Source organism: Phaseolus vulgaris, chromosome 11 (genome assembly GCF_000499845.2).
Source record: "Phaseolus vulgaris cultivar G19833 chromosome 11, P. vulgaris v2.0, whole genome shotgun sequence".
NCBI lineage: Eukaryota > Viridiplantae > Streptophyta > Magnoliopsida > Fabales > Fabaceae > Phaseolus > Phaseolus vulgaris.
The window spans coordinates 36,100,704-36,119,132 of NC_023749.2; the positions used below are offsets into that span (position 1 = coordinate 36,100,704).

Here is an 18,429-nt window from a genome sequence, read left to right on the forward strand (position 1 = left end):
TTTCCACTGTCAAACAACTCCCTTTCCAATTTGTATAAGAAAAATGTTAGAAATAAATACATAACATTAAGCAGAAAAACAATTTGAGCTGCTATAATGGGTTCTAAATGCATGCTTAGTAACTTTTTTTCTTCACTATACAAGCTATATGCCGCTGTTAGAATCAATCTCATTTTCATTTTATTGTGGTATTTCTCTCACACAGGCACTTGGTTGCCACAAATGGTTAAAAAAAATACACATCTTTGAAGATTAGAAATAGCTCAAGCGAGACTCTATGGTACGTCCATTAGTTTGACGCCTAGGTGTTCCAATCTCACAAGCATTGACTCTTGATGCAAACCTGAGTGAGCATAGTGACTCACCAACTGAAGAAGGATCAGGTGAAATGTTCACAAACATTAGTGTCTTGGAGTCTCCACCTAGACATGGCTGTTCATCCATCATGTTAAAGACATTATTGTTAGATCATATCAAATCATTCAAGGTCAGCAACAAAGAAATCATCAATATTGTCGACTGAAATTTAGAAGAGTTTAATTGTCATGCACATTTTTAACTTTCAATATAAAAATTTATACTATCAACCAATCAGAAATCATCCCAGAGAAGACTTTGAAGACTGCTATTATAAAAGTTAACAAACTTCCAATACATGATGATATATGATTAAATGACAGTGTAAGAACTGTTTTCATTTGTTACATTTTGATTAAGTTCTTCAAAAAGGGCATGTGAAAGAACTATAATGCATTACCTGAAGCAGATATGTAAGCTTTGAGTTTCTGAATGGAACATGGTCCTCCTTCTTGGCTAAGGCGAATATAACATCACTCAATGATGATAAACTTTTGTTGATTGCCTGATTACAAATCAAAGAGTTTAAACCATTTTGAATCAAATGAGCACAAGAGAAAGTGAAAAGCACCATGGTGTTACATACTTGAGTTTCTTTCAACCGGTCCCCAGTTGATCCACTCTTCGAAAGACGCTCGCTACCAGCAAGATCAATGAGATTCAGAACACCTTGTACTTGTTGGTCAGTGCTCTGGAAGAAACACAAAACAGGTTGCATTGTGATTCAAGTCAGTGTGTCTATCAATGGTTGACATATATAGAACATGGTTGTCATAAGAGAAACATCTATACCTCATTTACACCGTATATTCGAAGAGTGAATACAAAATGACTTCTTGATGATTGTTCATTCATCTGGGTTTTTCCCACAGATCTAAAAGGAGACAACCAGAAAAAAACACCAATACAGTTAAGTTGGACATAAAAAAAGCTAAGTGCTGTGCTATGTTGTGTTGTGTCCTGACTACTAAGAAAAACTAAATCAACATTTTGTTGCACTGAAATTATGTCAAATTATGTTATACAAACCAACCGCTCATTTTCTTAATCCTATTCAAAGCTATATAATGATATTTTCTTAATACATCAAGAAGTGTAGGAATACGATTTTAGTCACGAAATAAAAAAATGGAAATCTCATTTGTTGTGTCTTGTTGAGGTAATCATAATAAATAATTTGTTACACCTAACAATGCATAATGGAATAAACTCTGTAAATCTGTTACCTGCTATTTGCAGCTTGATTTAAAAGAAATGCAACCTCTTTAGCACTTTGTACATCCACCAGTGTAAGATCTGAAACTTGTGTATTTCCATTTGCATCGTGTTTGATTGTATATTGCTTTCCAGGAGTACCATTTTCCACGCGTGTTGTTGTAGATATCAGATCTCGAATTGTTTCATTGTATATTTCCAACATTGACACCTGCAAATTTTGCAAGCCACACCTTATCATCATCATCATCATCATCAATTCAGCAACTTGTTTAAAATTTATACTCATTGCAGTGATGTGTGAAATTAAGAAAGGCAAATATTCTACCTTACCTGCATTTCATATTTCCATCCTTGAGGTTGCTGAGACTGCTTTGTTTGAAATATTTGTTCTAATGAACGAGGTATCAAGCCCTTTTCCTCTGGATGTCCTGGCCTTCCCATCATTGTATAGGTTTTCCCTGAACCTGTCTGACCATAGGCAAATATGCAAACCTGAAAAGGAAAAATATCATCATATTGCTATACATGCATGTATAAAAAGCATACATATTGATTTACAAACGAGTATGCAAGAAAAGCAACATCCAACACCAAATCTAACAGATCACATGTGTCTACAGTACAGATAAGTCAGAACCATAGAATCACAAGGCAAAGAAGGGTAAATATGCTATACAAAATAAAAGAGAAAATAAAAAATAAAGGCTTTTAGAATTATGTTCTTCCAAAATTGACTAGTAACTATGTGAGGGTTCATATATTGAAGAGACACCAGAAGAACTTTAAAACTACCTTATAACCATCGAGAGCACTTTGTACAAGCTGTGAAATTTCTACAAAAACTTCTTCTTGTGATGCCTCTGGTGTAAAAACTTTATCAAATGTAAAAGCATGCTTTTGGCCTAAGAACAAAAAAAGCGCAACATGAGTTGACATTCTGGCAACATAATCCAATTCAACCAAGAAGAATAAAAGTAGTTTCAAATACATCATCACAACAGATATACCATTTTGGGCTAGGTCAATGGCTCTTCCAGAAGTTTCCATTGATGTTGGATAACTGAAAATCTTGCCTTCTGTACTACAACTTTCATCAGCTAATAAAGGCCTCACTCGACAGAATACACGAATGTTCCCTTTTAACTCCTGTAAAATGGAGATTATTAAGGTGTTGACTTTTTTTTTATTATTACCCACAAATTTTTTGATTCAGTCAATTACCAAAATGGTATTATGCAATTTTTTCCGAAGCCTCTCCCCTTCTATAAGTTTATATTCTGCATCCGCCAAACGTCTTTGTAACTCATTTACAAACTTCCGTTGTCCTTCAAATTCTGTCCTTGTCTCATATACAGATATATCAGACACCTAACAAGGAACAAACACAGTATATTAGACTGATACACACCATGATCACTTGAGCTTAAACAAGGACAATGCATAATAAAATCATTCTACCTTAGATTAAAATTAATATTTTTCTTAATATAAGAATAATGGCACGGATGATCAAACTCTTGATGACTTGACCATAAAGTTTCTGTATAAGGTAAAATTATAGTATATATAAGGAATGCAAACCTCACCTTACAAGTTGGATTTGTTAGGTTGAGTTAGACTTAAATTCCACTTTTTTAAGAAGTTCAAATATACCATATCAAGGACCAACTCTCCTAAAAGCTTAAACTATTATGTAATGAATGATTCTGGTCTATATATTTAAGAATATATCAAATGGCTTTACACCAAATACTTATATATACACCTTTGAAAAAAAAAGTCTTGATTACCTCCAGTTTCTTCTCAGCATTTGCTAGCCGTTCTTCCAATGCCTTTATCTGATTATTTTTCAAAGCACATTTTACCTGGGCAGGAAACTCATCTTCTCATGACTCAAAAATAACAAATGACTTCCTATTTGATTAAATAAATGGGGTATAAGCACCAACCTCCAGGTCATTCGCTTTTAATGTTAAGCTGTCCAATTCAGTGGAGGACAGTTTTGTAGATTCTTTAATTTTCTGTAATTCAGAACTTAAAGTTTGTACTTGAGATAATTGCCGATCTCTCTCATCTCTTACTTGCTGCAACTCTCCCCTAAGAGAAGAAACTTCTGTAGTCAAGACATCCTTCTGTTTTATGGCCTCTTCTTGAGAAGACTAAGAAAAGAACCAAGAAAACTGGGTAATATATCAGTAGCATGACAAGTAAGAAACTAAGATAGAACTAAAAAGACAGAAAATCAAGTTCAATAACTATGGTTATCGAAAATTTCGTGAAAGATAGTTATGATAAATCCAATGCCTAAAATTAATATAAATAAAATATTACATCAGCTCTTAAAGCTCTGCAATGAACTAAGCAAATGTACATTATGTTAATCAATATAGTATACAAGGATTCATCTAATCTTCCCCAATTGACACTAAAAAACGAATAAATCGTAATATTCTCCCCAATCATCTATTCATATCTGCAAATATTGCTACATCCACATTTTAGTGCTCATCACAAGGCTTTTTAATGTTTCTACAAAGATAGAAAGTTATATGTATGCGTGTGTGTAAATGTACGCGTGTGTGTATATATGTATGTGTGTGTATATGTAGTTTACTTAAATTCTTAATTGAAACAGTTTCGTGTGAAATGAAACTCACAACTGATACAGTAAGTTGACCCCTTAACATGGTGATGTTCTCCACTACATTAGCCTTCTCTTTCTCTACGCGTTTAAGCTCATCTTCAACTGATGAAAGCTCAGAATGAAGTTTTCCATTGTACTGTTGCAAGCTTGTTATGTAATCCTGTAACCGCTTATACATTTCATTTAGCGATGCTATCTGCAGAAATTCACAGATTGGCATTTATTTATCAGCATAATTCACACAATGATTGAAAAAGAAAATGAGAAGTAGAAAGTAACGAAAAAATTCATTGAATCGGAATTTAGAGTTGTTGTTTTACCTTCTGATTTGCACTTTGGATTTCTCGTTGGGCTCTTCCAAGGTCCTCTGACAGAGTACTATGTGACCTCTCAATGTCAAGCCTAGCCTCTCTCTCTTTAGTAAGAGATTCCACTGCAGCCTTGCATTTACAAAGATAATAAAAAGTTTAGAGTTTATGCTAAAGATTTCCTTTCACTATTTTTGTTTTCAAGTTTTTAAAATCCAATTCACCAAAACATCTCTCTTACCGTTTTTTCCGTTTCTTCCTTTATCAGTTTTTCTTGCAAAGAAGTGCAATTCCTTCTCATTTCCGTAATGATTGAATTTAATTCTTCCTCCTTGATTTTAAGCAGCAACTCTATGATTCAAAGCATTTGAATTGTCAAAATCAACAAGGGTGTTTCATAATTGAATGGGGAGAAAATTGAAAACTAATCTTACCAATTTCTATGCATTTTTGCTGGGTCAATTCCAGCGAATTCTTTAACTTTTCATGCTCTAGTGAGTAGTACATTTCCAGGTCTTGGAACCATCTGATACAAACCTTAAGCCTTTTTATGTAATCAACCATGTTTTCACATCTTTCCTAAAAATATAAGAGTTTGACATTAATATATGAGTAATCAAACAATAATTGAAGTACCACTTTGTACCATGTAAATCAAACAACACTTAAAGCCATTGACCCTTCACACTTGATCACAAATCCAAATATCAGAACAAGCAACACAGACGACAATTAAAATTCCAAATTTCAATAGACCTTATAATTAAATCTGTCCTTCCTCTTGGCTCTCTCATTTAGCAATGCTTCCACGTCCTCTCTTGTGAACTCTATGGCACCATAATCCGATCCAGCATTGCTTGGAGGAGCGCTACTGGGGCCAAGATCGTGGCCACCGCCATTGACAACTGTGAAAGCTTGCCTTGTTCTTCCATTAATTGGAGTGCCCACCATTTTCTCAGCTCCAACTCTTTGCTCTATGTTGTCTATAAGGAGCACATCACCCTCAAAATTCTGAAACCTCAGCATGAAAAAAGACAATATTTTTAAGCATGGTGATGCAACGAAATTGAAGAACAAGAGCAACCCATGATTTAAACTGAGGTGGAGATTGGAAATACGATTAAAGAAATGCGAAGAAGAAAAAGGGTACCTTTGAAGGAGGTGGAGGTGTGGATGTGAGTGATAGTGGAGGCCGGTTCTGGTATTTGGTGACCATTTTGAAGCACAAGCACTTAGTTAGAGAGGTATATGTGAGAGAGAGTGTGACTAGTGTGGGGCCATGGATTGTTTTGAAAGATAACAAATACAAATATATCAAAAACTCTTGCTTTAGCAGGCAGGAAGATTGTTGATCCACAAACACAAAGAAGAGAGAGAAATGAAAGAGTGCGAGAGAAGAAAGTAAAAGAAAAAATATGAAACAAAGTGAAACTTTTATCATGTGTTTCTTAATGCTTCTGCTTTAGATGATGATAGATTACATTTGTTTGGTACTGTGATGAGTGAGTTCGAGTTAGTTTAGATTTCACCGTCTTCTTTTGAACGATCAAAATTAGCATAAACTCTCTGATTACAGAAAATTTTCAGTTTTGAATTTTGTTCTAAAATAGACTCATTTCTTGTTGTGCATATTCAGATGAGTTTATATAGGTGTATCAGAATGTACATTTTGGTTATTTCAAGAAGTTGTGTGAGCAAGTTCCAAAGGATGGTAGCATGTTTTATATAATAATAATTTGAGGATATTTATTAAATTTGAACTTTGTTCTATCGGGTTCACTTGTAGTAAGCTTCTTGTATATAAGTAGTTTAGTCTCCTTTCTGATTATTATTGCCTTTTATCTTCACAAGAATCACAATCATAATATTCATCATTATAAAATTTATTGAAGCTTTAAAAATATTGAAATTGAAAATATCAAACTTTGTCTTAGTCCGATTTTTTTTTTATTATTATTATTTCGATATGATAAATAATCTCGCATAGAAGTCAAAAAAAGATAATTTAATTACTTTTTTTTCCTAATTTTTTGGATATGTTTTAAAGATAGAAATTGGTTTTGAGCTTAAAAAACTAACAACTTGAATGTAGTAATTGGCCTAATTGGTGTCATTAGTAAGAATCGATAATAAATTTTAAAGATGAAGACTCATTCTCTAAGTCTCGGTTACTTCCTCACTTAATCCTCCCAATTTTCAATTGCGTATTAAGGATAATAATTTTAGAAGTAATGTTTTTAAATATAAACACTCTAATAAAATGAGATAAAAAAAAAATTATGGGACAAATTATAGATAAAATAACATTAAAAAAATAAATACCGATCTCTATTTATGGGACAAATTATAGATAAAATAACATTAAAGAAATAAATACCGATCCTTTATAGAGAATTTATTCCCTTTCTCTCTTTTACTAATATATTTTTGCTTTACTTCTATTCACTAATATCATAAACATCAATTTGACAAGATATCTAATTATGGAATATTAGTTAGCAACCACTTAGGCGTGAGATTCAAATGGAACTTAGATACTAATTATATAGTTTTGAGTTGTTGCATCTACTTCTTAAAATAACAAAGAGCAAATTGCAAATGCTGTGTAGTTATAAAATACCCGAATAAGTGTATAAACTATATATAAAACATTTTTCATAGTTTTATACCTAGCATAGTGATGAAATAGTATAAAAAATGCTAACAAAACGATTATTTATACTTCATTGTATATATGATATGTATGGGGGTGATGTACAAAATTGATAGTTTGGTGGAATCAAAGTTACCTTAAAGGATAAGAAATGAATGCTTTAACATGTAATTATTGAACTATGTGCTTCCTTAAATTAGAGCATCAATTCGTACAAAATGATATTACGATTTGCCAAACTACATTACACCCTAAATTAGTTTTCATAATATTTATTTAAATTTCATTGAAAATTGATAAAATTTAGAGATTCAAGTGTTGTTTGCTTAAAATTGACAATAAAAAAAAATTGTGATAGCCTAAAAAACCAAGTGAGTTTGTTTTTTTTCTTCACATATGCCATTAATATTTTGAAAATAAGAAGGAAGACTTTTACAAATAAACTTAAGCCAATACACAAGACAATGGTTGCCGAATATTTCATTTTAATCAAACTTCCCTAGCTATCTTCAAGGATATTCTTTTAGTAATGCAATCTTTAAGCATGATTATGCTATGTTTGTGAATTTAGATAAAAATGTTCAGTAAAAAAATTAGATAGATCCCCAAAATTATGTGTTATTCCCAAATCTCTAAGATTTCCACTTTAATATCTCTTACAAAATAAAATAAGATTTTTTTTTTATTATTCCTCCTCTTGCTACACAAGAATCCAACATTACTTCATCCAAATCCAAAACGTTTGCCAACCTGCTTAGAACTAAACAACTATTTTCTCTGTTGCTTTAGATTGAGGCAAAGAATTTTGCCTTTAATTTTCCAAGAAAAATTTGTACCCAACTTTCTGTGCCAGCTTAGTACTAGAATGGAATATACAGTGAAAGCACATCACATACCACCTCACATGCTATAAGTAGTTGGTGTTTCCATTCACTTCTTGGTACTCAGCAACATTCTTTGTCCTTTTCCTCTGACCCCTTTATCAGGCTTCTTCTTCAGCTATGCTTATGGAATTGACTCATCTTCTTCTCCATGCACTGCTTATTGACAGTGTTCAACTCATTATTTTCCATGTTAATGTTAAGTAGAATAAAGTTCAGCATTTTTTATGTCACAATCTCACATGATGCTCAGATCTTGCCCTTTAAAGGTAGCAATTCAGTGTCAGCTAAAGTTCCAAGGGATCAATCACACACCCTTTACTCTTTTCTTAGCATTAAGTCTACCATGTTAATTACTTGCTCTCTAATGTCTAAAAATTATACAAACATCATTAAATAAATTTTGGTTGAGAAATCATTAGTTTAAATATCATCATCTTAAATAAATAAAAAAATTAAATAAAATATAAGAAAGAAAACATACAAATTCATTATCTTAAAATTTTAAATAAGAGGTAATGGTTATCAAAATATGATGCTTTTAAATTTGAAAGAAAAAAACTTGATTTTTGTTTGTGAGAATTTATCCAAACATTAATTATTAGCTTCTCAATTATTGTTGGTTAAGTATGTAAGAATCACAAAGTTAGTAAGTTATTGACATGAAAACTATGAATTTACCAATTACAATTCTTGTCATGGTCACTTGGGTGTGTTTCACACAAATGTGTCGTAATATACAAATAAGAAGGGTTTCTTAATTTCAAACACAATTTAATTTTTAGTTCTTTCATAATGGTTGGAGTTGACCAATTCTTCTTAATTATATTATTTTTAAAGATGAATTGCACATTAGGTTAAAGATTCTACATCGATTAGTTATGGTATCAAAATATTTTGAATTTATTTTAAGGAGAGTTTTGTTGGACTTATCCGACCACTCATAAATATATAGTCTGGACACTGAAAGATATAATATATAAGTGAATGTAAAATCTTACTTTATAAATTAGTTTAATAAAATTAAATTAAACTTAAATTCACTTCTTAATACACTAACTTAATAAACTTAAATTAAATTTAAAATTCACTTATTAGTTAGTGAATATGACTAACTTATTCTTTTTAGTTTAATAATGCTGACAAATGAGAGAGACTAATGAATTGAGATGAAAACATAAAGGTGTTTTTTATGGCCTTAGACAAACACGTTGTTTCCAATAGTAAGTGACAAAGAAAATTTAGTTTATTTATCCACCGTCTTGGAAATGAAAACAGTTCTCAATTGTTTTTTAATTATCCTATTTGATGTGCCTGAAAATCCCGAGGAAGTGACTTAACGAAAAAAATAATAATTTGGCGAGTACTAAGCGAACCGTTACACTTGTTTTCGTTAATAACCGTTACGTATTTGAATTTTGATTAGATTAATCATTTGAAATCATGTCATAGGGAATCATTATGTAATTTTTAATTTAATAAATACTTATTTGAAATATTTGTAATAAAATATTAGCAAGAAAACTAAAAGAGAATATTCGTTTGGTTTCTTTATACTTATCATTTAAACTTTTTTTAAATTAAAAAATTAATAGTTTTTCTGATCTTAATAAAATAGTTATCATTTTTCAAGTCCCCGAGAAAATATAAGGCGTTATTCGTTCCAGACTCAAGTATAAATATTTAACTACATACCAATTAAAAATATTACATATTTTTGTAAAATATCCTTAATCATATTTATCAATAGTGATGTTAAAATCTGCACTTCAATATATTTTTAAAATAATATCATTAAACAGATCAAATTAGATAACATTTATTTATAATTGGATCAGTCAAACGTAAATACTTTTCATATTTAAGTTTGAAAGAAATAGTTATCAACGTATGTATGTAAATAGTTGGCACAAAACTATGAAAAAAATATTAAATGTCACTACCATATGTTAGCTGTGTTTTTTTTTCATTCTAAATGAGACTTTCTAGGTTTATTTTTTGTTGAAGCAAATAATATAAACTGCACATTATATATTTATGCATTATAAATATGTAGGGGATGTAGCTCAGATGGTAGAGCGCTCGCTTAGCATGCGAGAGGTACGGGGATCGATACCCCGCATCTCCATTTTTTCTAACTTATTATATAATATAAGAACTTTTTTAATATTTTTTTTAAACTAAAACAAGTAATAACATTTGATTATATATTACATAAAAATGATCAAAATTATAGATAAGTAATGTTGCATTAAACTCTTAATTTAATCATGACCTTGGAGCACAAACCCATGTGAAGTGATATGCCGGTGAAATTTTTTTATTTGACTGTTTCCATATTTTAATTATTATTTTTTTAATTTTATTGTCTGGTTGTTATTATATTGTATCTTTGTATAAGGTTGATATATAAATAAATCAATCAAAGAAGATAATGGTTGGTTTGTTTTGTAGTAGGGGATGGCATGTGGATGTAGAGAATGAGTAAGAATAATAATAATTAGTGTAGAGATGGAGGCACGAGTTTGAGTTGGATGAGAATGTTCCATTACCTATGCCCATATGTTGAAACAACAAAACAAATATAGGGTGAATTATTGTAATAATATAGGGTAAGTAAATGATTGTAAATCGATAATAATATAGTTTCTAAAAAAACAAAAAAAAACGATTTAATATGTATAATATACGATAATTATATAATGTTGTTAAGTTTTATGAGATAATGTTGTAAATAAGTTATAATGTTTTCAAAATGAATTTAAATATTTAAATTGAATTCTTGAAAAATGTGGATATTAATTAGTTTTTAATTAAATTTTTTATCGAAATAATTTTTAAAAAAATTACATGCTATTTTGCATTAAATATAAAAAATTTATCTTCTTACGAAATATTAAATATACATAAATGACTTGAAGGTAAAAAAAATGAATTTTTCGATACTTATTTACATAAATTTTTTAATTAGAGACCTACGTTCTAATATAATTATTTTTAAAGATGAATTTAGATATTAAGTTATATTTGGTTATTATTTCAAGCCAGTCAATTATCATATTTAATATATTGTTTATTTTAAGATTTGTTTTATCTTTAAAAGATAATATAATTAAAAAAAATCATTTAAATTATCTTTAATCTTAACTCCTAAATTATATGAGAATATCAAATATATTAAAATAGTTATAATTATTATAATAAATTGTAAAATTCAAATAGGTTAACTAGTAAATATAGTTGTCATACCTAAAAATCCCACTTGTAAGGGTTAACATAAGAATCAAATACAAATCTATCTTTACATAGATCATCCTATAATATGTGCATCTAATTACTATTTCAACTGATTGGATTAAATTGCTCTTGATTTATGATGTGATGCATAATAATCTTGTTTGTTTTGATGCTTATAAAGTTTTAGAATTATTATTTTTTGAAATTGTCATGAGGCTTACATTCAAGAGAATCCAACAAATAAAAAAAAGGGGCCTATTATAATTGAGATTAGCAAGCATGTGATTATAGTTTTGGTGAGCAATGTGTTGTTTAAATGACAAGAACCCACTTTGTTCATTGCATTTTGTTTTCAGTTATGATTGTGTGAAACTGTTCTCACATGTAAATCTTTAATTGCAACAACAATTTTCTTCCATCCATGGGGCCTCTGTCATTATCTTGTCTCCAATGATTCTACGTTCCTCCATTAGTCATGTTGCCAACATTTACATGGACTTCGGTTATGAACTATTACCATTACTCAAGTGCTTTTTGTTCAGAAAATTCCGACAATTATTTACTAGTGAAAAATATGTAATTAATAATGTTTTTTTGACAATTGGCGAAAATCGTTGTCGAAAAATAGCAATAACAATTTCCTAATAAATTTTATTTTATTTTATAATAAGAGGGGAAATGATAGATTGTTTATATTGGTGTTATTATGTTAACTTATGATTAAACATGGAATCCTCGTTATATAGTTTTATATTGATACAAAATTTTATGGTTCTTTCATTATTTTTTTAGGCAAATATCATAATAAGAAAAAATAGTTTAACGAGATTTTTTTTTTTGCATTATTTAAGGTTAAAATCTCTATTAAGTCATTTACTAAGGGTTACAATTTGTCCCGCTAAACTATCTTTGGGATTTGTAAAATACCATGAGTTTCAAAATTTTGATAAAATGACTTGTCGTTTGAAATAACCTCCAACCCCATTTTTCACCATCTCTAACCATCTTCCTGTCTTCTCTCTTTCACTGTAGACACACGACTCTCCAGCATAGGCTCAATGGCCGCCACCGACAGTCCTAGCAAGGAATCACAATTCAGCCAGACTTATGTTTATTATATATAAGGAGAAGGAATACTAAATAAGACACTATCTTCTTCTTACTAAAATATTGCTTCTTCCATCACCTTACTGCCCAACTTAGGTCACAAGCCACTATTACTTAGCTCGACAACAACTGATATTTATCCTTGCTTTATATATCCTAAATAATTGCATTATCTATTAGATGTGGACTTCAAAGTCATGTGTGTTTTTGACTAAAGATTGCAAGAACATATTGTGAGAATAAATTAACTTTATTACTTCTCACTTTCACAGTGAATTAATTATTAGATGATTTTAAAATAAAGGCCTTAATTTAAAATATTTCAAAATTATGAGAATTAAATATTAACAATTATAACTAAAACTTGCACATAAAATATACGTACATCAAAAGTTAAAACAAAATAAGTCTTCGAAGTATGAACTCGTAAAAAAAACCTAGGAATTGTATAAACCAACTACCATCAATCATAACAAATATGCAAACATTGTTGAAATACTCGTTATCCAAGATTAATTGTTGAAATACTTATTATTCAAGGTTATTTTGCTGAGATTTTAAAATAAATTTTTGAAACTTTAGAAAACTTATTTGTAATGTAAAGTTACACTTTCAAAATTTTAGAGAAATTAGTTATAAAATATATTAAAACTATGTAGTTTTTAATTATTTATTTATAAATAGATTTAATTATATATATTTATTGAAGTTTAAAAATCTGGAGTGTTTTATCGAGATTCTACAATAAATCTTTGGAATTTAATGAAGGTTTAAACAACCTACGTTATTTTGTTGAAATTTTAGAATAAACCTTTGAAACATAACAAAGGTTAAAAGGACTTTCGTTAATTTGCTGAGGTTTTAGAATAAATCTTTGGAATTTAACAAAGGTTAAAAAAATCTTCATTATTTTGTTGAGGTTTTAAAATAAATCTTTGAAATTTAACGAAGGTTAAAAAAACCTCTATTATTTTGGTGAGGTTTTAGAATAAACCTTTGGAATTTAATGAAGGTTAAAAATAACCCTGTTATTTTGCTGAGGTTTTAAAATAGACCTTTGTAATTTAACAAAGGTTAAAGAAACCTCTATTATTTTGCTGATGTTTTAAAATAAACCTTTGAAATTTAACGAAGATTAAAAAAGTCTCTGTTAATTAAATCAATTCGTAAAGTTATATTAACTTCCGTTAAAACCCTTTTTTTCTTGTAGTGTATATTGAGAAATATTAAATTAGAAGCATTTAATTTATGTTGTGTTCTTACCGGAAACATGCTCAAAGGATGTTTTGACAAGGATCTTTGTATTTGTTCCCAAATCTGTCTTCTACTGGTTTCTAGATAAAGGGAAGGTCCACCTGAAAAAACTTATTCAATGCTTAAGTAATTAAGAACACAATGATGGTAATATGTGCACAAAGTATGTGAGTTAAGAGTATATATTATGATAGATTGTACTTTTGGGAGAGTTTGTATTTATAGATATTTTTTATGGCGACCCTTGGGTTGACCGTATGATGACCATTTATGACTCAAATAGTCGCTCAACAATAAAACCTTTTTGAGTAGGCCGTTTTATTCATAATTGTCATTGATGGTAATTAGAGCTCGATTATGGAATATGCACAATCGCCTCGAGTTGTAGGTATTCTTGACTTTATGATGGGTAAGTACACAAGTCCCCCCAACATGGAAGCCGAGGTGACACTTTGGTGGGAAATTATTGAGGAATGAACGAGTTGACAAATATCCAAGCTCGCATTTGATGCTCGTAACCTAAGTGGTTATCGGGAGAGATGATTCTCTTAACAGGCTGGGTAGGCCATTCCTGATGTGAGTTGATTTTAGAATGGCACATTGTAGAGGTTTCACTTTTATTTAATTTTGAGATTAGCAATTATGGTGATAAACCCAAAGAAGATTCCCACTGGACACGAACTTAACCAAGTGGTTAAGTAAGTGTGAAGGTTCACTTCTAAAGGGCAAAGAGGAAAACACAAATATGGTGAAGATGATGATGATAACTTGCGAAAAATAAATGAACACAAGATGAAAAATAGAAAGGTGAAAACCAAAATTAAAAGAATAGCATGAGAATATAAAAAGAGGAATTAAAGTTGGCGCAATAAGAAGAGAACAAAAGAGAAAAGATGAAGGGAGAAAGAAAGCTTAAGGAAAAGGGAAAAGAATCAAGCCACTTGGATGGGCTACTCCAAGATTAGTGGTGAAGAGCTGCCACTTGAACTGCACAAACACTCAAGATAAGACCTACAAAGGAGAGCACTTAAGTCTCACTAAACACTCATGCAAAGTTTATTTTCTATTTTAAAATTTAATTGTGATTTACAAGAGGGGAGACGTCCTATTTATAGATATGAGTGCCTTGAGGAGGAAGAGAGGAAGGGTATGAGTGTAAAAGACTACAAACTTCTAGAAACTAGGTTAAATGTGAGCACATGAGGGAGTCTTTTAGAATCTAGGTAAAAGGTGAGCACATGGGTGAGTTTCTAGAAGCTAGGTTAAGGTGAGCTGACACAAGCCCAATTTACTAAGTACACCCTCTTCTAGCTTACTTTTCTATTTGGATGCCTAAAGTGAGCCTAATTTATTTACATAACTTGTCTTATGAAAAAACTAGAAGAAAGAACATATGATATTTAGGTTAATGTCTGGTTATTCTTTTGCTGAGGCTCCCTTAAGGAATGATGGGGCCTGGTCTTGTATGCTGAGATGAATGACCTAATTGTGAAGTTTCTGTTGCGTCCTTGGTCATATGCTTATCTAGCTGGGTTGTATTAATTCCTGCCTAAACGACTTAATTTTTGAAATATTGAATATCAGAGGTTTTTTCTACTATGACAGTGCATCATTATTGTGGAAGTTAATGTTACGTCTCTTTAGTTTCTCCTTAATTTTCCCATGTCGAAATCATCTTTTGAAACCTTTTGAGTTGACACTTTTTTTCGCGCTCATAGTTTTACCTTTTTCCTTAGTCATTTGCGCTTCTCCTTTACTCCGCCTCTTCCTCTCACGACCATTCCTCTATGAAGGGTTTCTTCCTCTGCAAGCTCTTTTCTTTCTCACATTAGGTACGTTATCACGACTTCTTCATCTATACCTTCCTTTTCCCTTGTTGCTGATAATCCTATTCCTTCCCCTCAAGATGTTGTTCCCTTAGATAGTGAGTCTTCCTCGAGTCAGACTGTATCTAACCGTTTGGAGGGAATTTATGTAAACCCTCATTCAACCGCCATTGTTATATGGGAACCAGAGGAGAGGAAGTCTAAACAAAAGATGGCCTTGAGAAAAACCTCTAGGAAACATAAGGATAAGTTTTCCCCCATTCCTAATGATAACTATCTCTGGGTTTTTGGTGAGGTGCAATAGTACGCTTCTAATTTCACCTCTCTCCGCTTTGTTGAAAAGTTAGTTAGTGTTTATGATTTAGAGGATAGGGTTTATCCAGGTCCTACCCGGAATGGTTTGAGCTTCACTTACCTTTATGAGTAATTTTCAAAGAACTTAGAGACACTTTTCCCTTGACCCCTCGATAAGTTCCAAATTTTAGTAATATTCCATATTAAAATATAAACACTTATGAGTATTAAATGCTAAAATAAGTATAAAATAACCCCTAATTTATGAATTTATACCTTTCTACATATTTTGTGAATTTTATTTGAATAAGAACGATTTATTCCCAAATTTTGTGTTAATTTCAGGATTGTAGGAGAGAATGGAGTTGATTGGGCAAAAGGAGAATAATATAAGCTAAAAAAGGAAAGTTGGAAGGCCCCGACACAAAAGCTCACAAAAGCTCACAAAAGCCCAACTCAGCATCAAAGCATCTCGCTCAAGAGAGCCTATTCTCGCTTGAGCGAGATTGCTCCAATATCACTAGTCAATTTCGACGTTTTACTCCCTCAAGCGAGCTCAATCTCGCTTGAGTGAGAATCCACTTAAGCCCAAACAATTTAGGTTAAATAGGAGACTTGAGGCACAACTGTAGTGTGCAAGATTGAGAGGAAAACCCCATTGAGTGAATTGTAACCCAATTTGGTGGAATAAGAGTTGTTAGAAACATTAGAGGAGGCAGTCATCAAAGAGAAACATCCTGGATCTTCTTTTCTTGATCTCCCTGCTTGTAATAGTCATCATGAGTGGCTAATTCTATCCTTTGGGATTGAGAGTAATCTGTTCAAACTCTTATGTATTGAGGTGATATCTAAACACAATATTATGTTCTTGATTGATGATTGGTATTATTGTTTTGATTGTAATGCTTTGTTTACCATGATCTCGAATCTTAAATTTGACTGGAAAGTATTTTTAAGGTTCTGACCCAAATGTTAAATATATTTGAATGCTTGGAATAGATTTGAAATGTTAATTGCTATCAACGTCTGATCTTAATGATAAGTTATTTTTATAAATATGCGAGAAATCGATATTTAGGAAGCACCTTAATAATTTTATATGTGAGGAATCAATATAAATGATTTTTATACGAGCATGAATATCAATCAAAGGGCACAACATTGTCATGCTAATCAAAATACAAAAGAATGAGAAAGATGAAACTCAATCCTTATTTTTCCAATTGAATCAACAAACTCTTTGAATTGTTTTCTTGTTAATCATTGCCATTATAACTAATCCAAATAAACTTTTATTATTCTGTTTTTATTTAGTGAATATATTTCTTGATTATTCAACTGTTCCTTGTGGGTTTGATATTTTTCCTTAGGGACACATTATTACTTCCGACAACGTGGTGCACTTGTCGTAAAAGAGTCATCAAGTTTTTGTATAAATTCTTAAATATTGTCAATATTCTAACTGTTTCTTATTTTTTGTTAATAGTTCTTAATTTTTGTTTATATGTGTTTATTGTGTTTATATTTGTTAACTATTTATAATTTTATTTTATTTTATTTTGTTTTATTGCATATTTGATTCTATTTTAAATTTGCAAACCTGCTGTTATTTATTTTTGTTTTAATTTCATATTTATTTTATTTTAAATTTAATTTGAATTTATTTTATTCGTTTTTGTTTTGCAATTTTAAATAAAAAAATTATTCTAGTATTGCTAGTGAATCCTTGTACTAACCCTATATTTAGTTGTGTTATATGATATTGAGAGGTCAAATTCCCAAAGACCAATTATTATTTCAAGGAGATAGTTAAAAGGGCAGCTAAAAGAAACAGAAAGACAAAGGTAAAAGAAAGGCAAGGAGACACTAGGGAGGATTCCTCAAACCACTTTTTTCTTTTCCCATTAATATTTTTCAGGAGGAAAGCAATATGACAGAAGAGCAAACACCACCTCCCAAGAGGTCACTTGTAGATTATGCCATGCACCAATGGTCAAGACACTTTTCTAGTATTGCAATAGCTACTACCACTAGGGCCTTGGAGATGAAACCTATTTTCCTTCGTCTCATTAGTACCCATTAATTCACATATATTGGATCATGAGGATCCATATACACATTTGGCTACATTTTACGAATTGGTGGGAACAATGGGCTTTCAATAAGTTGATATTGAAAATGTTTATATGTGTTTGTTTCCTTTTTCATTGGTAGGAAAGGCTAAGGAATGACTCAAATCACATCCAAATCAGAGGCTCACTAGTTGGAAAGATGTAGATGAAAATTTTCTGCAAAGATTTTTTCCAATCTTTCGCTACATAAAAGCAAAGTGTGAAATTTCAATATTCAGACAAGGAGCAAATGAAGCTTTTTGTGAGACATGGGAGAGATTTAAAGTGATACTGAGAAAAGGCCTAAATCATGGGTTTGAAGATACTGCTCAACTGAGCATATTTCCTAGTGGTCTCAAATCTAACACTAAGATGCTCCTAGATGCTGTAGCTGGCGACACAATGATGGTTGTTGATGTAGAACAAGCGACAAGGATTATTGATGCATTGGCATCAACTGATTATCAAGCCTAACATGATAGACAAGGTATTCAAAAGAAAGGGTTGTTGGAGTTGAATACTTCAGATGCTCTCTTGGC

The 18,429-nt window shown here is 30.9% G+C and overlaps 1 protein-coding gene and 1 non-coding gene across 2 annotated transcripts; one reads left to right on the forward strand and one right to left on the reverse strand.

The window, feature by feature from the left end:
- Positions 1-5,930, reverse strand: LOC137827716 (kinesin-like protein KIN-14N). Its single transcript, XM_068633997.1, has 17 exons — positions 5,678-5,930; positions 5,284-5,538; positions 4,962-5,106; positions 4,769-4,878; positions 4,540-4,659; positions 4,233-4,415; positions 3,525-3,734; positions 3,366-3,440; positions 2,797-2,943; positions 2,583-2,721; positions 2,368-2,477; positions 1,906-2,067; positions 1,584-1,783; positions 1,150-1,231; positions 944-1,048; positions 758-862; positions 1-432 (listed from the first exon to the last, which is right to left on the reverse strand). The coding sequence occupies exons 1-17, from the start codon at positions 5,741-5,743 to the stop codon at positions 253-255; spliced, it is 2,394 nt and encodes a 797-aa protein (XP_068490098.1). The 5' UTR covers positions 5,744-5,930; the 3' UTR covers positions 1-252.
- A 4,186-nt stretch (positions 5,931-10,116) lies between these two features.
- On the forward strand, positions 10,117-10,189 carry TRNAA-AGC (transfer RNA alanine (anticodon AGC)). The gene has a single exon. It is a non-coding gene; the product is annotated as a tRNA-Ala (tRNA).
- The last annotated feature ends 8,240 nt before the right edge of the window (positions 10,190-18,429 follow it).